Raw genomic sequence first — 21,316 nt, forward strand, 5'->3', positions numbered from 1 at the left:
GTGTTTTCCCACAGAATGAAGACAACCCATTTTGGGTACCAGAAAGACTCACCCGAAAAATCCAGACTGACCAAGGAAATACTAATGTCCCTCGTCTTGGTGATGTCCAGGGCGTCAATAATAAAGAGAGAGCAGCGTTGGGGGATAATGTCGACATTTCCACTCCCAATGACGGTGATGTATAATGCTCAAGTATTCTCCTGCTTTTTTACCACTAACTAGGAACTGGGTTTGGCCTTAATTCAGACAGCCTTGGCTCTGTCTGGACAGGTCCAGATACAACTAGATGTATTATGACAAATAACTCAGCAGGGATGTGAACAAAAGTTTCCGGGATTGTGTGTTACTTCCATTCAGTATGTTAAATTTACTAGGACAGCTAATTTGTCAAAAAGTCTTTTTCAGTATATGTTACAGAATTGGATGGCTGAATTTGAACAGATCCTTCGGGAATTGAGACTTCAGGTCAACTCCACGCGCTTGGACCTGTCCCTGACCAAAGGATTACCCAATTGGATCTCCTCAGCATTTTCTTTCTTTAAAAAATGGGTGGGATTAATATTATTTGGAGATACACTTTGCTGTGGATTAGTGTTGCTTCTTTGATTGGTCTGTAAGCTTAAGGCCCAAACTAGGAGAGACAAGGTGGTTATTGCCCAGGCGCTTGCAGGACTAGAACATGGAGCTCCCCCTGATATATGGTTATCTATGCTTAGGCAATAGGTCGCTGGCCACTCAGCTCTTATATCCCACGAGGCTAGACTCATTGCACGGGATGGAGTGAGTGTGCTTCAGCAGCCCGAGAGAGTTGCACGGCTAAGCACTGCAATGGAAAGGCTCTGCGGCATATATGAGCCTATTCTAGGGAGACATGTCATCTTTCATGAAGGTTCAGTGTCCTAGTTCCCTTCCCCCAGGCAAAACGACACGGGAGCAGGTCAGGGTTGCTCTGGGTAAAAGCCTGTGAGCCTAAGAGCTAATCCTGTACATGGCTCCTTTACCTACACACTGGGGATTTGACCTCTATCTCCACTCTCATTAATATGGGTGGCCTATTTGCTCTTATTAAAAGGATAGGGGGAGATGTTGGGAGCCGCGCCCACATTCGCCGTTACAAGATGGCGCTGACAGCTGTGTTCTAAGTGGTAAACAAATAATCTGCGCATGTGCCAAGGGTATCTTATGACTACTTGTGCTCTGCCTTCCCCGTGACGTCAACTCGGCCGATGGGCTGCAGCCAATCAGGGAGTGACACGTCCGAGGCGAAGGAGAATGCTCCTTAAGAGGGACGGGGTTTCGTTCTCTCTCTCTCTTGCTTTTCTCTCTCTCTTGCTTTTCTCTCTCTCTTGCTTTTTCGCTCTCTTGCTTCTCGCTCTCTCTTGCTTCTTGCTCTCTTGCTTCTTGCACTCTGTTCCTGAAGATGTAAGAATAAAGCTTTGCCGCAGAAGATTCTGGTCTGTGGTGTTCTTCCTGGCCGGTCGTGAGAACGCGTCTAATAACACCTACTAGGTCCCATAAGTCTGTGCTCTTTGGGGACTTGAGGACCTTAATCAAAATTACTGTTGAGATTCAAGATGGATAGGTGAGTGGTGGAAGCAAGATTAAACCTACACTCTTCTCCCAGTTGCAGCCAGCTTCTGGTGCCTTGCTGTGACTACAAAAGCAGACCAAACTGAAGCTCCTAGCAGCTAGTTAGCTATTTGCAAGTCTTAATTGGATTATCTTTTTGTCCTGAAGCTTGACTGAACTTGGCCTGAGTGGAAATCTGGAGAAGCATCCAATGTTTTCTGTACCCTGGTCTGTCTCCTTAAGACTTGAACTGTTTTATGGTGTCTCCAGGAGACCAGGGTCTATTCCCATGGTTCCATCTCAGCAGTCAGGCAAGGGACGTCATCCTCACAGGAGGTTAATGGATCCCATGATTCCATAGGCACTTGGGACCTGACATCATACTTTAGCCTTGTACTCCTACCCAGAGCTAAGCAAGTGACTCTGAAGAGAGAGGTCCCTGGTCTGAGATATGGCCTTGGAGACCTGTATATAGTGAGCTTAGCCTCTCCGTTTGCAACAGTTGATGGACATAGGGACCTACCAATGAGTCCTACCATGAACCCATTTATTAAGCAATTCCCTTCTAGAAGAGAACTTTTTCCTCAGCCACATGTCTACCTTCTAGTTCTTACTCTTATTTAAGTTGGTTCCAGGACTCTCTAACCATGGTCACTGTCATGGTCCCTCCCTGCCGACTTATTTTCCTGGGAGGGATGCACAGGAATCTGGATGTTTTGGCTTGCCTTTCTGAAGCCCTTCATTGTCTGAGGAGGGTTTAGGGGGACAGTTCATGGTCCAGGACACAGCTAGGCTCCTCAGATTCTCCATGTCTGAGACCCTGGTCTCTTTCCTCTTCTTCCTTGGAGATCCCTTAGGTAACAAGTAGTAGTTACACCTGTGTCCCATGCACTGTGCCTGGGGAGCCCCACTCAAGATGATCCCAATAGTCGGGGAGAGATAAGCTTCCAGGGGACTTTGGTGGTAGCAGCTGAGATGGCAATAGCCTAGGTGGGCCCTTGTCTTCCCAACACCTGCTGCCGGGTTTTCAGGTCCAAGGCCCAGGCTTTCCCAGTAGGGCCTGCCACAGACGGATGACGAGAAAAGCTCACTGAGAAGTGTCCAGCCAACCCCCATTGCTGATCTGAGGAGGTACTGGCCTGTTAAAGGAAAGCCACAATGTATTGGTATTTGCATGAGAATTACTGGGGAATTGGGCTTGAGAGAAGGGCCAGGGGTTCCAAAGGAGGAAGCACAAAGAGAGTTGCAGGTCAACCCTTAGGGACAGAGATCAAGGTGGTGGGGAGGGGACAACACTCAGTAGCCTCAGCTAATCCCAGTTTCCTGGCAGGGCTCCAGCATTCTCTCCTAATGTGGAACAGATGGATCTCTGCAGGTGGTCTGTGGAAAAACCCTAGCTGTTCAGAAGGTTGCAGGTCACACACTGCGTTCTGGTAGAATTCTTGTCAGAGAGACAGCTTGGGGATTGAGAGGACTAGAGGATGAGAAGAGAGGACTAGAGGATAAGAAGCTGACACCAGACTAGTAAAGACAATCAATGTCTCTGGGTTGAGGTGAACAGGTGTCCTGTCCCGTAGTGCTGGAATTGAATAGTGTCAGGCTGTCAGCTGTGGAACCTGAGCTGCCACATAGAGGTCTCCCATCAACTGGAAACTTGGTTCAGAGCAAGTGAATAGAGCTGGAAAAGGTGGGCACCTGGCTTGGACAGGTTGCTTCCACAGCTGGGTGTAGACAGATGCATCTAGGCAGGTGGATCTATGTAGGTTGTCCAGGAAGTTATGTGGTGAAGGGCTAGGGCTCCCTACCCTGCTGTAGCCTCCCTAGACTTTAGGCAGAGGAGAGGGCTGCTGGCCACATGGTCTCCAGTGGAGGGAACACAGAACAGGTTAGAAGGATCTCTGGAAGGGGCCACTGAATCTCACCATTGACCAGAGCAATGCAAGAGGACCTGGCTCATAGCCTTCTGCAGTTTGTTCCTTTCCCTGAAGTCAAAGATGGAAGGCTCCTTGAGGACATGTACCTCAAAGTCTTTCTGCTGGGAGGCTCAGAGAGGTTCTCTGGGTTCTCAGATGTCTCCTCTCCATGTCTCAGGCTCTCTCATGCATTAAAGAAATAAGGTGTCACACCTCAAAATTTATATTTATTTGGCTAAATCATCCCAGGCCTCAGTTTCACAAAGAGGAATCTTTGTCGCCTATTCAGAGTTCTGTGGGAGGCGGTGGCTGTAGTATGTGCTGCTCGAGTTTAAGGGCGCACAAGAGCATCCCACCCAAGGAAGAGCTGGCTCTTCAATGCCTCGAGGTAGAGGAAACATCTCCTGCTCCCCACCCTGCCACCACTGAACTTCTAAAGCTGGGGAGGAATGGGGCTAATTAGAGACTTAATGGAGCATTAGCGTCTGGTGGGGGTGGTGACAATTAACGCAGTACACAGTTATATCTAGGCTGCGAGGAACCCATTCCTGTGCCCAGGGGAAGCATGTGGAATTGAACTGCAGAGCAGGCGACAGGTAAATAGATGGGGTTCCCAAGAGGAAATCTGCCCGTCCACTTGTTCCGGTTGGTTTCAACTAGACGGAGCTGGCTATGACATGCAAAATTAATTTTATGTTTCATTTTATGCCCATTTTAAGTACATGGATAGCTCCCCTTTTCTAATCATGCCACATAATTTCTGGATGGCAGCCATATCTCTCTTCTCTCAAAATGTCCCTAGATCCCGGCAGATGTAATTAGTGCACTGGAGTTATTTAAGTCTGATACAGGATCGCCACAGTGAGAAGCCCCGTGAGTAGAGATCTGGTGGTGGTTGGTTTGTTCTAGAAAAGGGTTTTTAGTCGTAAAATCACCCTTTGAACAGCAAGTCCTGAAGTGTGGGAGAACCACGGTCATTCAGCCCACTGGAGTGCGAAATCAAGTCTGGCCTGCTGCCTCCATGACTCCATGAACCCAGGACAAACATACCTGCGGCTTCTTGCTCTCCCGACTCAGCCCTGCATGCTCTGTCCAGGGCAGGGGATCCTCTCTGTTGGATGAAGCTCACTGTATCGGGTTTGGCATCAATGGACAAACAGCTCTCCTGTCCCCTTTGCTATCTGGGGCTTCCTGACCTGGACAGGGCTTTGGGTCCTCTGTGTTCCAGTTGCAAAAGAGGAGGACCATGGGCCTTGTGGAGTCTGGTCACCAAGGTGAGAGAGACATGCTTTTCAACGCAACTACTTTGGTCAGGCCTCCCCCTCGCCCTCCTATTTTTCAGAGTGAGTCCATGGGGAAGAGAAACTTTGTATCTGGTACTCAGGACAGGGACAGCAAGCACTGTGCTTGAGTATGTATATAGATGGCTTTATAGCATGACTGTCACATCCCCCCATACTGAGGCACGCCAGAGGGATGTCTCTCAGGGAACTGGAGAGGTATAACATGGAACCGAGGCTCAGCTCCTGAAAGCAATGCTTCAGCCCCCTTCATGTGCTTCTGTCTCTACTACTTACTTTCTGAGGTGAGAGCAGGCAGGGGCAGCGAGAAGGGGCTATGGAAGTGCTGACACAATCCTGCCTGTTGTTCACATGCTCTCCCACTGTGGCACCCAGAGAGGATACAGGAATGGCTCCTCAAGGTGTGGCCAACCTGGGTTCCTACACTGCGTACCCAGGGCTGGTCCTTTTCGCTCCCTTGTGTGCCTTGACGATGTTGCAGCTAGCTATCTTTAGCTGTTTCATAGATTCATATTTCCTCATTCTGTGAGTGACCAATCAGCAGCAGCAGACCAGCCTGTTAAGTTTCCTGCCACTCCACATCCAGCCTTTCAGGACACGGGTTCAAACCCTCCCTCTCTAAGAAACCAGGTAAACTAACCTGGCAGGGGTCCAGGCTATCTAAAGAATCTATCGTGTGAGTGCATAAAAACCACCCTTCTTTGCCCTTGTCTACTACCAGGGTCCCAGCTTTACACAAACTACAGACTTGTATTATTTTTAAGATCTACCCTGCCCTTTGACCTCATTACTCAGTCTAAGACAGTCAAAATCACAGGTGAGGAGCCACAGGAGATCCTTCTGGCTTAGCCCTGTTTCAGAACTCAAGTATACCTTCATGGAGATGGATAAAGAACACCCAGAGCTTGGAGCTACTCACCCACCCACGAGGCAATCTCCAGAGGCCTCTTCAGCCTGGGTCTAAGTGGTAGCTTCCTCCTGCCTCCTCCTCCATCTGCCATAACTAAGCACTTTGACATTTAATTCAGCATTCAGCTCCCCTCCCCAGCAGTAACACCTTACCTGTCCCTTTTCTGACATAATAAAAGGCTCAATTATGCAAAGGGGACAAAGTGACATTTGGTTTCCCTTCAGCGGTATGTACTCAAAGAAGAGTGATGCTTGCTCGCAGCTGAGCGAGCGCGATCACATGTCACATCTGAAATTGACACTGCACTGATGTGGCCCAGCCTGCTTCTCCCTTAATAACTGTGATTCCTAATCACCTCTCTCTCCAGTCAAACATCCATATTCGTCACGCCTGGGGAACTCCTCATCTCTCTCTCTCTCTCTCTGTCTGAAGTGGTTCTGCCAACTTCATCCAAGAATATGCTTTTATGCACAGTCTTTTAAAGTCAAATAAATGCAACACTTGCAGTGTCACACATCCAGAGATTCTATTATTTTAAAGCTGTATGCAATAATTGATAGTTATGATAGTCTTAAAATAGCAAATATTTTAAGTCAGGATAAAAGCCATGCTATTAACACGAAACCAGGGACAGAGAGTGTGCCTAGGATGGCTAACTACACCCAGCTGTTTGAAAAATCACTTTAGAAGCCACACCTGCAGAGGTTCTACCCAAACCTGTCTCTTAACCAGCATAGCCTGCCTGCCTGCTCAGCATTGGCCTCTCTGTGGAACAAGAAGCACCAGACTCATGGCAAAACCATGTTCCTTTGGGCAAGTACTTTAACTGCATTGGCATCCTGGGACTAGAAAGAAGTATGAGAGACCTAGCTTTTGTAGGAGGCGATGCTTGTGATAGCCCCATGTCCCCTGACTCCTTGACAGGACACACCTTTCTCTTTCCGCAGCACTCACGGAGAACTTTATTGGTAAGTCGCTGACCAAGTTTGAACTGCATCAATCAGGACTTTCTTAGAAAAGCAAACTGATGGGAAATGTTCAGTACACGTCGTTTAAATTTCATGAAAATAGCTAATTATTTATAAATCCATAATCTCTAAAATGACTCTCAGATGCTAATTAATCATTGATGCTGACATTTACTGCCCTTTGAGCCAAAGCCTCATGGATTTTACACTTTGTTTAGCCATTACCTTTGAAATGTCCCCATGTCATCAATAACTGCAAGAAAAGCATTTCAATGCTAAGCAGGAAAAAGTTTCCGAGGTTCATGTTCAGCCTCTTCAGTGGGGAGGCCTCACTTTGTGTGGAAGTGGATACACACACTTCCCTCCTCAATGTCTTAAAAACTGTGTCCAGAACCTGGGTCTCTTCAAACTACCCAACAGAGCTGAGCTCTGTGTCCCTTTGTAATGAAGAATTGGCTGAAGATGTTATTCTGGAACCTGGAAACACCTTTAATGGTTAAACTGGCACCACCTTGAGAGGAGAATGCACAGAATTCTGGATCCCCTCTTATTTGGGCATTGACTTTGTGTTTCTAAGGTTGCACTAATGAGTCTGAAGAGGCCATCTGTCTGGCCATCTTGGTAACTAGACTATAGGAGAGGATCCTCCATGGTTGGGGATGCCTCGGGATGCTCCAGCTGACTTTTGCCTTACTTAGTTCTTCAGCATAGAGAGTCCCCGTGAGCAGACAAGAGTCTCCTGTTTCCTTATCATGCTTTTAAAGCTATTTCTTCAGCCTAAGCAGTCTGGCAGGTATATTGCATAGGGTGGACACAAACAACGAACACAATGGATGGTTTTAACCTTCTGTCTTTGTTCAATAGTCTACCCCTGTGTGCATGAGACTCGAAGTCTTGCTTACTGGAAGTCCTATCAAACATGTTTCTGTTTGCTAAAGTATGCAGACAGAATACAAACATCAGCAGTTGGCTTGTACTTTTCAACTTCCTGCTTGCCCTGGTTCCATTTTCCCAGGCAGCTCTGAGGCTCAGGGTAATGATGCCTCTTGTAGCCATGTCATCTCTGTCTGTATGGACCCCCACCCCCCACCCCCCAGCCATGGGTCCTCAGGGGAGTTCTGTTCCAAATTTCTGTCCTTCTGCTAAGGTGTCTCCTTCCAGTCACTCTGCTGTGCCCTGAGCCCAGGTTTGCCATTGAGCACAGAAACTTCTGGGCCTTAGAGCACCAAAGGGCTAGAGTCTTGAGGGGCTAACAGAAAGCCACAGCTTGGCCACATGCACATGAGTGTTACCTCCAGGAAATGCTGTCAGGCTGACTGTGGTCGAAGCCTCCATTGCTGAGACAGAGATCCCAGAGTTCCCTGGGTATAGACAGTGATGTGTATCCACACCTACAGAAGCTGGTGATGGAGCATCCCCACCCCCCAGGCTACACTCGTCCTGGCCCTGCCCATGTCCACCAAGAAGCTTCTGTACTCGGACTTGAATAGAATTGCTTGTTAGCAGTTAGTTTAAGAAAGCACTACTTTCTGAGTGAGGGTGCTATTATGTCTGTCACTGTTGCAGATGGAACATGTCAACAGAGATGGGTAAAGGAGATGTATCATTGTTCCTGTACCTCCAGGGATTCCCAGAGTACCTGGCTGACCAGGGACAAGCAGACAATAGTAAGCTCCAGGGGTTTTAGTGTCATTGTGACGGCAACAATGACTTGAGATCATTGAGATGGGTTGTCAAGGCTCTTCATATGGAGTAGCTCCATCCCTGAAACAGATGGTCACAATTCCACATGTGAAGGAGCTCTGTTCCTGGGGAAGACAGCCATGGCTCCCCAGGAATGGAGAAGCTCCATCCTTGAGCAGATGGTGCTGTCAGGAAGAGTCTGGCCTCTAAGACTCCATACATGTGATGCCAGGCTTAATGAGGCTGTCATTCCCGGTACCTACAACGTCCCCCTCAACCATATTAGCAGATGAAGTAAGAACAGGAAGCTGTTATTCTTAATGGGGAATTCTGGTCCTGCTACTTGTCAGAGCAAGTATGAATCCCCTCTTAGGGGGATCTTCTTAGTGAGATCTTCCAACAAACACACACACACACACACACACACACACACACACACACACCCTTAGCTAAAGGGCCACTCTACACTGTAGCTTAAGCAGAGCTGAAGTTAGGAACACACAAAGCAAAGGATGCAAGGGGGGGCAGCATCACCCTCTTCACCCTCTGTAGCACTGCACAGGTCCCAGTGAGGAGACCCAGTTCTGACTGGTTCATGGAATGGAGCCCTTCTATCTGTCTATTTGTCTGTAGGGGTTTGGCGCTTCTCCTATGATATGAAGCCTGCCCAGACAGGCTCTGCTGCAGAGTCCCTGCTACTCTCTGCTTGTCAATCGGAAAGGAGAGGGCCAGGAGCAGCCCTCCAGCACCCTGAGGCAACAGGACATCATAGATTTGGGGTACTCGGTGGGGCCTCTGTGGTTCTGTCCCTCCTTTCAGGTCTGAACCCTCTCCAGCTGCAGCCACAGCTCTGTCCTACAGCACTGCTCCTGGTTGTCCTCAGAAAACTGCTCATCAATTCCATCTTCTAGAAGAACCATGAACTTGGCCCCATTCTCAGAAGCCTACAACAGTGCCATGTGGTTCTTTTCCTGGGAGAGGATGTTTCATTCCACAGGGACCAAGTCCTCACTCTGTGATTCCCAAACACCTCCTGTAGTAAGAATGAGATTCATTTATACCGTGCTCATGTGATACTCAAGGGACCCCTGATACTCAAGGCAAGAAGACTTACATTCTGACTTAACAATTGGGAGGCCAAGGTCTTCACAGAGGGAATGGGAAATCTACAACCCATGAGCCTTGCTGACCATCAGCCAGGCCCATTTCCCGTTAGGGTCTAGTATTCAAGGTCACATCTACAGGGACTGATTTAAATTGCTTGACCAAAGACATATCCAAATATGTTTCCATAGGGACCCTGCCACTGAAATGAGACAAGAAGCTGGGGATCTTCCGGGTATGAAACTATGTTCAGTTGCCAGGTCATAGAAGCATTAGGCCATGTCCCAACCCCAGGGTCTTGTGTTTCTTTTCCATCTCATAGTTCCTGAGTCATATCCTTTATAATAAAACTGCAATCATAGCTAATCACAGTTAAGCACTTTTCTGTGAGTCACTCTAGAGAATTATCACCAAAATCAAGGGGAGGCAGTGGGAGGCCCTGTCTTTATAGTCAGCTATACAGAGCGTGGGTAGCCTGCTGAGGCTGCCTGTGGGCTAGCATTTTTATGAAGTAGCCTCCTGGGACTAAGCCTTTAGCCCAGAGGTGTGATGTCAACTCATAGTTTAGTATCTAGAGTCAGAAATGAGCACTGGGAGCCATGTGCTTGGGGAAACTGTGCCCAGAGGCAGAGCTGAAGGTGGGGAGCAGGAGGTCACTAATGTCACAATATGGTCATTACCCTGCATAGAGGGAAGGGACACTCTCTGAGTAGGGTAAATAGCCAGCACATGGCCACAGGCCCAATAAGCCCTGCATGGTGGATACAAGGCCCTGAAACAATGTGTAAGTCACTCTTTCAGATATAGCATTGCTATTCTTAGAGAATGTTATATCCTGATACCCCCTTTGTGGCTCCCTGAGGGCACATTACTCCAGTACCCCCATTGCTGTTCCTGGAGGGCACATTACCCTGATAACCCCATTCCATCTCCCAGAGGGCACATTACTCCAGTACCCCCATTGCTGTTCCTGGAGGGCATGTTACCCTAATGCCATCGTTGCTATTTCTCTTGGTTGAATTGAGCATTTCCTCCCAGCTGTATATTGCACTCCAATTGTCAGGTTTTAAAACTAATTTTTACTATAATAACCTTTTTATCCTGGTTCCAAATTACTCCATTAGTAAAGGGCACTTTTAAAAACCAAAGACTGTGGCTCCCTCGTGGAAGGTGCTTTGGAGTGAGGCATACTCAGAGATCAGGAATCCCCTCATGGCAGCCGGAGAGAACAAGACACGACTTTAATTAACAGTTACCTCCCGATGCTCCTTCTCGCAGGAGACGGTAGACAATCCTTAGCCGCCCATGGCCTGCTACATTTACCTTGAGCCGCTGACTCTTGCTGATCTATATGCAACAGTGTTGCTGTTTTAATACATACAAATACACCAGGACCAAGGAACTCATCATTTAAGTGCCATTTTCCTTTCTATAGATGTGACAAAAATGGAGAATTATACCTGCCCTGGGGTGCAGGTTGTGTTTTTTAAGCATAATGCACCGAAGGAGAACGCGCTTTCTCTCTGATGACATTAAGCAGACTCTGGGGCATGAGGTTGTTATGGCCTTGACTTTAGGGGAGTCTTACCAGGGGGATCCAGGCACAGGCGTGGAGGCCACTGGTTTATTGCCTTTCGCTGCAGTTTCCTCCCCTCTTACCAATATGGGTGGAGGCTCCTTTAAATGAAAGAGAAGATGAGAGGTGATTGTGATTGCTTTCATTCTGAACTTGCTGTCTCAGTTCCAGTAAAAAAGTGGAAAGCAACCATGTCCCCAGCAGAATCAGCTGTCTCCAGAAGTGACTACAGAGTAAAACATCCCAGAGAGGAGACTCTTAGACTGAGCAATCCCAAGAAGCCTTGGGTTGACAATGGCCTACACTATGCACACAGGTAGGGTGATCCACAAGAAGCAGTCTCTAGGGTCCCCATTTGTCTGCTCTCAGATCCAGAGACATGGGCAGGGGTCATAATAGTGCTACAGGTCTGGGGTGCAGGGAAGGGGTAGAAAAACATCACGGAGCTTATATCAGGGATTCATGGGCTGGAGTCACTGGCTCTGCCCTGAAATCCCTATGTACGGTGACAGAGAACCTCCATGCTACTAGGTATCCTAGACACCGCCAAGGCTGACACATTTGGGTTTATTATGACAGGGGAAGTGACAAGCCCCCAAGTCTGATCTGGAACTCATTATATACTCTAGGCTGGACTCAAACTTGCAGTGATCCTCATATCTCAACCTTCCCAGTGTCAGCCACCACACCTGACTCAAGCTGTCATCATCCTTAAGGGCGAACAGAGTCCTAAACAGGTTTGGATGCTCTGGAGGCTGGGGTATCCCCCATCTCTCTGGATCACGTTGCTCAGACAGTACTCAAGGGGTCACTTTTCAAGGTATATGTGATTCTCGTGCCCAGCTAGGTTTGAAAGTGTCACTTTTTTCCCATTTAGAAAATAAGAGCTGTTTGAAATTTGTATCTCTTAGAAAAAATTAAAAATAAGATTTATTCTCTCCAGTTCAGAACAGCAGCAAACATGCCTTTCTCTGTGTTCTTCTCAAATGGAACTGGGGCAGGGGAGGCAAGCTTGTTGGAAATCTAAAACTCTGGATGAAGACAAGTCCAATAGGGACAGCCAGGCTCAGGCTGTCATACTAAGCTGTCCTACTTAAGACAGTCATGGATTCTTGGATCAATAATGGGCTGATGCCTAATTCCCACCATGGAAAAGCCACAGCAGGAGAAGAGATTCTTCAAAAGTAAACAAGCAGTCTTACAATTTCGCCATGGTTGTAGGAAAGAAAGGAATTCAGAAAGCATAAATTCTAGGGATAGGGACCGTTTGAAGCCACCCCCACACCCCCAGAAATTAGCATGGCTTTAATCTCAAAACTAAGACCACATCAAAGATGACAGCCTCTCTTTCTATCTGGAAATTCAGGTGAGATTAAAGGGCAGATGGACTGTTTTCAAAAGACAACTTGTTCTGAACTGAGCGTTACAAAATTGAATATCACCTTGACATTTTAGTACCTGAGTTTACCAGCAATAATGCCAATGAATTTTAAGTCATGTATGGGGAACGATGACTGACCATGTGCCCAACCAAATCTACATGAAGTTAGTACCCATCCTTATAGCAGGAACACCCAACAGTGGGAGAGGCAGCGGTGGCACCAATGCCTGGCACTAGTGACCAAAGTTCAGGACAATGTGGCAGCCACAGCTTGTTTTCCTTGTCACTCTTCTGAGCATGGGGACAGGAATGCATTGATTTATGGATACCTTAGGCACAAATTTCTAATGTAGTGATACAGAACTGTGAGTTACTATCAGAGCCAAGGGCAGTGATCCCCAACCTTCCTAATCCTGCAGCTCTTTAATGCAGTTCTTCATGCTATGGTGAACCCCAGCCATAAAATTATCTCATTGCTACTTCATAGCTTTGCTGGTATTTTTTATTGTAATGCAAATATCTGATATTTGACCTCCAAAGGTGTCATGACCAACAGATTGAGAACCATTGGCCAAAAGGACTAAAGTTGGAACTAGAACAATGGCTCAGAAGTTAAGAGCATATACTTTTCCTGCAGAAAACCTGAGTGTAATTCCTAGTGATCACTGTGGGCCATTCACTACCTGTAACTTCAGCTCCAGGGAATCCAACATCCTTTCTAGCCTTCCTGGGCACCCACACCCACTGCATATATCCCCACACAGAACATAATATTTTCTAAATCTTTTTTTTTTTTTCTAAAAAGAAGTAAATCTGCTGAGTGTAGCTCTTTGGTAAAATCATTGATGAACAACAAAGCTGCTTTGTGTTATCAAAAGGGCCAGGTCGCCCCTCCCAATAGGGAGCAGATGGCCATAAAACCGTCTGCCCTGTTATCATGTTTACATGAATCTGAGAAGACAGTGACTGAAGCACTCTACCCACAATGCACCTGTGCATGTGCATCCCATATCTGGCTGGGATCTCTTGCAGCCTCTGTTCTTTGTGGTTGATACCTGCATTTAATAAATGGTTTTAATTTATACTGCTATCCCTTACATTCATAAATATAAAAACAAAGATATTTTTGCTTCCTGTGAGAAAAAAAGGTCAGGATGAATAATTAGCTTAATGGGAAGTATTAAGAAGCACTTGTTTTCACAAGATATATATATATATATATATATATATATGAATATGTATTTGTATATATGTGTATACACACACACACACACACACACAAATAAGACCAGGGTTTATATTGCTAATCCAATTAGGGAAACTGGAGGGGGTTTTCATTTGGAAGTTAATTGAACAATAGAACACAACACACAGCCTCCAAGCACCAAATTATTCAAGTAAATATGGTAGAGTGTAATTTGTGATGGTACCAACTTCTAAATTTGGCACTGCTAGGTTTCTCTACAGCTAATTACCAAGATCTTCTTCACGAGGCACATGCTGGTTATGATTTCCTGTTGGTGATAAAAATGGCTAATCACGATGTAAAACTCCTGCTTGACGAGGAAGTAATAAAAGTGAATCAGACTGGCAGAAACCAGTAATCAAGCCAGTATTTACGGATGGCAGCATTGAAGCTAGCTGTGTAATTAATATGTAATTCTGGCAGAGATGTGCTAATCTTTCCTGGAAAACTTATCTTCTGGGGCAGATTTTAATTCGCACCAACACACACTTGTGATTGGTGTTCACCATCCAATACTGATACTAGAGGTGGGTATGGAGAGGTGAGCTTCCCAATGATTAAGTCCTGGGATGAAGGTAACTGGGGAATGTGGGCCAGGAAGAACAGAGCAATCCCAATGGGCATGAGGTGCTCCGCCAGACCCTGTCTAGGATTTTCCCTCCCTCAGGGTATGAAGTTGCCAGCCTGTAGTTCAGAGAAGACTGGCAAAGCCATTTTATAAATCCCTTGTGAGAAATATGTGTGGAAGTGTCCCAGCCCTAGATCTTCCAAACCTGGGGACTGTGTCTCTGTGACACTCACCTTATCCTCCTTGTCTCCCACCAAGCTTTTCCTCTCTGGGGCACGTAGCATCAGGGCAGGGGAACGGGGTGCACGGCTGTGCTCTTTGCCTTTATCTGTGGGTCCAAAACAATAGCCATTAGTACTCCATTTGTCATGTCCATCATGACTTGAAATATTAAACAAAGACAAAATGTGGCTTTGAAAAGCCAAATTGATTCCCAACATTGCAGAGAACAGAGGCAGACTGTAGTCTTGGCTTTTCATAGTCTAATGACAATGTAACCCTGATGCTGAGTCTTAGAAACATGGGTCTCTCACCTGGCTCTCTCCTGAACCAGCCAAAGACCACCCATAAGATGTGTGTATATGACAACCCTACTTTGAGCCTGTCCTTGAAGATGCTGGCTGGTCCCGCTCTGGCTCCCATAGTCTTGTAGATGGAGAATCCCAGGAAAAAAGAGTACATATTCAAGTGTCCCCAACAAAAACCACCCAGGACTGGAGCAGTCCTGCTAGTGAGTCAGCACATGGGGAGAGGTGATAAGAATACTACCAGCAAATGGTTAGCCACCACCATGGCTCAGCCTGTATGTTTCCAGGTCCATGTGCAAATTGGGCTGTCATTGTTTCCCCATGCTCCTCATGCCTGGGGAGTTAGGAGCTTCTTCCATTTCATCAAACTTCATTTGGGCCTGTGCTCAGCACAGTCTAAATCACCTTTGGTAATGCTGTGTGGCCAGAGTTCTTGGGTTGGGAAGGTATAAGACTCAGACCTTTACCAGAAAGAACACAGAACAATGTGGGACACAGAGCCAGCCTCAATAAACCTTTGATGACTGATGGTCATCATGGCCATCACGGGTCATTTCTGCCAGGTGTGGAGAGGACTCCAAGGTGACCATATCTCTAGCTGTCCCTTCCTCATCATCAAATGGGTAAGGGCTGGAGAGCATGACATTTGAACAAGAAGTGCATGAGCAAAGCAATAGAGAAAAAGGCAAGTTCTGGCAAGCCCCAAATAAAAATCAAGTTGAAGTTTTACATTTCTTTTCCAAACTATATCTATTCAATGCCTTTAGACCACAGCAAATGCTTTCAGTAAAAGATAATAGACTCATAACTATTTTAAAACTCAAGATGAGAAAGGGAAGACAAACCATCGAACCACACAGCAGCCCAACAGAAAGCAAAACCACCTGCGAAGCAAGCGCCAGCTTCTCTTGGCTTGAGAGACATTAGGACTTTTCTGTGTCCCAAGATGGATCCAGAGCTCTTGACATCAACCTCTGCTGGGAAGCCATAGAAAAGGTAGGAGATGGCAGAAATAGCTTTCTCTCTCTCTCTCTCTCTCTCTCTCTCTCTCTCTCTGTGTGTGTGTGTGTGTGTGTGTGTGTGTGTGTGTGTGTGTTTGTGCATATGTAGGTAAGCATGCACATATGTGTCTCTGTGTGTGTGTGTGTGTGTGTGTGTGTGTGTGTGTGTGTGCCACATAAATATGCACATATGTGCACACTTGTACAAACATGCACATTCAAAAGTGGTCACCTGGGAATGGCTTCCTCTAGGAAAACATTTAAGCCTGGAGGATGGGGCAGGCAGGGCAAAGTAGGTTTTACCTGCAATCTTTCTTGATCTCCCACTGATCTCCCACCATGCCCACTGTCAACACCCTCTACCCCCCATTCTGTGCTGGCTGATGGTTGAGGCCATGCCAATCAGATTCCCACACTGGACTTGAGGTTTATCATCGTGTTCACTGTTTCTACTCTAAAGGCTGTGGCTGCAGAGTCAGGCAGCTGCAGCGTATCCCATCCCTGAGCCGTGAGGAGGAGAACTCTCACTGCAGCAACTGTGCTTCCGACAGCAGCTTGGGAAGCTCTGACTATGGACAGAGTAGCCCTGTAGTGCAGAGGCACAGCATCTGGACCAGGCAGAAACAAGAATCTTCCATCCCTGGCTTTTTCTCTCCATGAGATTAGGTGTGGGTGCCTATGGGATGTCCTAAGTATGAGGCCCCTTGTCAACCAACCACTGTCACTCTGCAGAAATCCTGACTGAGATTTTCTCCAGAGGACTGAGGACTGGCACTTGCATCTGAAGGAGCAGCCACAGTTAGCTCAAGCTGTAGGCAAGCAAGCCAAGCATGGAATCTGGTGTCATGGTGTTCCCTCCTGTCATTGTACGTCATTGTATGTCATTGTATGTGCTTCTGCCCACACCCTTAATTTTACACAGAAGTCAGACATGCTAACCAGATGAGCTCCAGCATAACCAGCCACAGCCACAACCAAGACACATCCCTAGGCCTAGCCAAACCATCTACCTATCCGTTTCATGATTGGCTGGGAAGGTAGAAGGATGGGACTCAGGAGAAGAGCACTTGCCCAGCATGTGTGAAGTTGGAGCTGGACTTCCAGTACTGACAAAATAGGGAGGGAGGGAGGGAGGGAGGGAGGGAGGGAGGGAGGGAGGGAGGGAGATATAGAAAAGGAGGGAGGAAGGGATGTAGGAAGGGAGAGGAACAAGAGAAGGAGAGAGGGAAGGGAGGAAGGAGAGAGGGAGGGAAGAAAGGAGAGAGGGAGGGAAGAAGAGAGAGAGGGAAGGAGGGAGGGAGGGAGGGAGGGAGGGAGGGAGGGAGGGAGGGAGGGAGGGAGGATCAACTTGGGAGGATCTGTCAGCTTTCCCTTCAGCTAGATAAACAAATCTAGCCAAGAGACTAATCAAGGGCACAGGAGAATGACCTAGGATGCCAGCCTTCCTGCTGAATGCATCACACAATCTAGAGCTTGTGCCTTTGAGATTTCTCAGTGGTAAAAGCTGACCTCTAGGAACACAGAATGCTACACACAAAGAATGTTACACATAGGGAATGCTACACAAACACGCGTGCACACACACGATAGATAGATAGATAGATAGATAGATAGATAGATAGATAGATAGATAGATAGATGTGATGTGATGTGATGTGATGTGATGTGATGTGATGTGATGTGATGTGATGTGATGTGATGTGATGTGATTTGGAAAAGACTCTTAACTCTGGGGTCATGCCTGAAGCTCATTCCTTGTCAAAGTGTGAAGTAGGCCTGGGCACAGGCCTCTGTCCTGATTCCACACTGAGCAATCATATTTCTGCCTTTCACAGAGCAAGTTCAGTAAGCCACTACATCACTGTCCCACAGATCAGGAAAGAAAGGGCACACAGATGAGAGAAACCGCCATTTGTTTTGTGACCCTCCCCCAAGGTCAAAAACCTCATTTAAAAATGCACATAAATAGATGAGCCTTGACATCAGCCTTGAGCCAGGTTGTCTGCTTCTCCACCCGGTCACCTGCTCACTCCTGCCCAAAACGGAGATTTAATGCTCTAACGAGTAAAGTCAACAGAGCTTTGGTGCTCAGAGCCCTAAGGCAGGTGCAAGGCCATTCAGTTAATAGTAGCAGTAGTCCTTGCTTCTTTGCTTTCCTGACTGTCATTGACACCGGGACTGGGACTGCACAAAGTCTGATGCTTCTGCACCTTCTCTAGGCAACTGAACATATCTGTTATCCAGTAAGATAAGCTTGTTTTCCAATGTCAGTGGCGGTCTCACTGTGGAGACATGTTGGTGAGAGCATTGGCCAAGCTACTGAACTCAGCCCTGTCTCCCAGAGAGATCAGGTGGGGTATTGTAAGATTTGGGTGTGGTCAGAGGGGCAAAACACTTTCCTGGCATTGATAGCACCTTATAAAAAACTCTAGTTCTAGGTTCAGTGTAGCTACTCAAGGTATAGGAGAGCAAAGAAGAGTTTATTCAGAGGCTTATAGACAGATATGGGACTCTTATTTTGCCTCACCTGCACCCTAAAAGGGGTATGGGTAAAGGTTTGGACTAAGGTGTGTGTGGTTGTGAATAACTATAACCAAGCAGGAGGCTTAGTTAGCCACAGCAGTACATGAACCGGTGTCCAGGGGATTATGATGGCAGAGCTATAAAGACATGTAGAGATGGGGCAGCCACAGGTAGCACTTATGGAAAAGAGAGGGTGCCCCAAGAATTCCCCACCAAAGCTGGCCAGCCAGGGCCTCTGGGCCCCTGTCCTTCTGGCTTGCATGCAACCCTCATACGCAGAATGAGAAGAAGTGAAATAAACATAAGCCGAACTGATCCTTGCCCACGGTGACCCAGCCCAGAGCAGACCCAGGTACGGGAAGAGAAAAGCCAAATTGAAGGGAAGCTGTATGCTCTGATTGCTGCCTGGACTCCACATATTTAATTGTTGAACTGAGAGCTATTTGGTGACTGGAAGTGAGTGGATGGGTTTTTACTACCCAAGAATGAGCCACGAGCCATTTGGTTTGGACTTTATCCAAATGTCATAAAGAGCAAGCTGTATAGAGCAGGACAGGGCAGACTTTGCAAGGAAGGCGCAAGGCTGGGTTTGCCTTTCCACTGCATACTCTATGATCACAATACTGCGGCCATGGTAAAAGACATGCATGCATGTAAATTAATATTCATGGCCAAACAAGTCAGTAGAACTGACAGCAAAGGCCGGGTGCCTGTAATGCTATTCTTCAGCAAAGGAAGCATGGCTTATGTTTATTCTCCCATTATCTTAAGAAGGTATACTGAAGTCTTATTTTACTGGAAACAGTTGGTCTTTGGAAAGATGTGGTTTTAAAGCCTAGCCTTTGAGATTCATGGTTTTATATCAGTCCTCTTGAGTGCTTCTTGGAGAAAATATTTTTGATGATCATTTTAAAGCCCTTCATAGCAGACACATATCCCCTGAATACCTGTGACAAATGTCTGCACCTTGCTCTCCGTGGTTTCCTTAATCACCAACTCTTTTTAACAGCCATTGATTTTGCAGACCCTACGGAGGGGCACGAGGGGAGCTCCTCGGGCCCCCAGACATAATTGGGTCTGTGCCTCAGCCATTCCACTGTGGAAATGCTTACTCTACAGCTCTCCATGGGCCACTTCCAGGGTCCACTCTGACATGCTTAAGTACTCTTTGCTTTGGGCCTCTCCACAGACTCCAATGATGCCATCGTAAAGGACTCCCTGAAGTGGCAGAGAGAGCTGGTTTATGAAGCAAAATCAACAAGTTGTAAGACTTCAGGCCCCCATGTACCTGGGGGAGTGCAGGATATATTTCCACCTAGGAGCAAGGCATGATGGTAATGCCTTCCCTGCCATCCATCTATTGATCAAGCTCAGTTCTGATTTGAAGGCTCCCCAGGGGCATCCCCTTTGATTTTTCTTCTTGGCAATCTTGAGGGCCAGGAGAAATAGGATGATGACAGGCCAGTCTGGGAGGACAGGAGCCAGAGCTTCGGACTGGTAGGTGTCAGCTTACTGTTCTCAGGATCCTATACAGTGCCCCCTTGTCAGTGGAGAGGTGATAAGGGACGTGATGCTATCATTCAGTGCTCCCTGAGGACCACAACACAGGCTAGTGAACAGGGGGTTCCTCAGAACCCTTCAGGTTGCAGCCACAAAACCAAAGCAGGAGTTCAGGATCCAGTGGCATGGCAGGAGACAGAACTGTCCTGATGCACAGCTCCAGAGGCAGGGCAAGAACTTCACTGCCTGATTGAGAAGCCCGTCCCAGGATGCTTAGCCCCCAAATCAGCCCTGCCAGCAAGGCCAAGACCACAATGATAGCCACGCCAGCACATTCTTAGAGACCTCCTCCCAGAAAGCAAATGGCAGCATAATAGAGAGAGGACTCTGTGAAAGTCCCGCTAAGCTCTGCTCAAGCCCTCCAGCTAGCTAGAGGACACCGGGTCTTGTCAGTGCAGGCTCCTGGGCACTAGTGTTCATCTGTGAGACATCTGAAGCCTTACCAGCTTCCAGCTGCAGCACGGCCGCGGGGACCTCCCGAAGCTCCACCAAACTGAAGATCATTTTCATGGCGACGCAAATCACTTCTGAGTCCTCCTAAATTTTTCACAGGTTGTGATTTCAGAGTTGACAAGTGACAGAGAGAATTGATTTTCCACCCATTTTTATTTTCTTGGAACTTCCTATGCCAATGAGGTGGTAAAACACTCAGACAGGAGGGCAGGGATGAGCTTCCTCAAGGTGTGGGGATCCTGAAATGTAAGATGATCCATCCTAGCCCTGAAGGTGACCCACCCTGTAATGTGACTCTACCTTGTAACAGATACCAGTTTCTCCATTTCTCCATTGTTTACTTGACTGTAGGGGACTCCTATGTTGCCACTGGACAGACTAACCTGCGAAGTAATAGGCCAGTTTCCCTAGAACATTCCAGAACCTGCAACAATCGGGCTGCCTGATGCAGACAGACCACATGAGGTTATGGATACAGAAACACTACCCATTACAGTGCCAACCATATGAAGGAGGGTATAGCATAGCTGTCCTGTGGGACCACGGGAAGAAAGGAGGACCAGAGATACACTTAAGGCTTTTTGATGATGTTTGTGGCAAATATGTTTCAGTCTCTATGAAAGTACTAGACAGTGTCATATAGTTCCCAGAGAGCTGTTCCCAGGCCACCAGGGCACTGTTGCCACCCACCCCAGATACAGTCTATGTCTTGCTATGACCAGAGGAAGTTCACATCATGTACATTCTGGATCCAGGAAGTGAGCACAGAACCAGCTCCCAGCCTACCTTTCTGGCCTCCATAATCATGTGTTCTGAGGAGAATTAATGGGCAGTAAGTGACCCTGCACAATTTCAAGAGTAACACAGTTCTAATCTCCAGCCTCAAGTGGAAAATTTAAAGGCAACATTAGATTATACCCTTCCTATAAGAAAGCACACGTCTTGTAAGCACACAGGGGTCAGCACGTGGCAGCAGTGGGACCTGGCCACAGGCTTGGAGCAAGGGAGAGGATGAACAAATGGGCTAGGGCTA

The 21,316-nt window shown here is 47.2% G+C and overlaps 1 protein-coding gene across 1 annotated transcript in view; it reads right to left on the bottom strand.

The window, feature by feature from the left end:
- Tcerg1l (transcription elongation regulator 1-like) overlaps positions 1-21,316 on the bottom strand; it is a 188,759-nt gene that overhangs the window by 56,578 nt on the left and 110,865 nt on the right. The window contains exons 5-6 of the mRNA NM_183289.3: positions 14,453-14,547; positions 11,037-11,125 (exon numbers count right to left, since the gene is read on the bottom strand). Coding sequence (NP_899112.2) covers positions 11,037-11,125; positions 14,453-14,547 — 184 coding nt within the window. The remainder of the gene's footprint in view (positions 1-11,036; positions 11,126-14,452; positions 14,548-21,316) is intronic.

The sequence above is a fragment of the Mus musculus genome, chromosome 7 (genome assembly GCF_000001635.26).
Source record: "Mus musculus strain C57BL/6J chromosome 7, GRCm38.p6 C57BL/6J".
In the NCBI taxonomy this organism is placed as follows: Eukaryota; Metazoa; Chordata; class Mammalia; order Rodentia; family Muridae; genus Mus; species Mus musculus.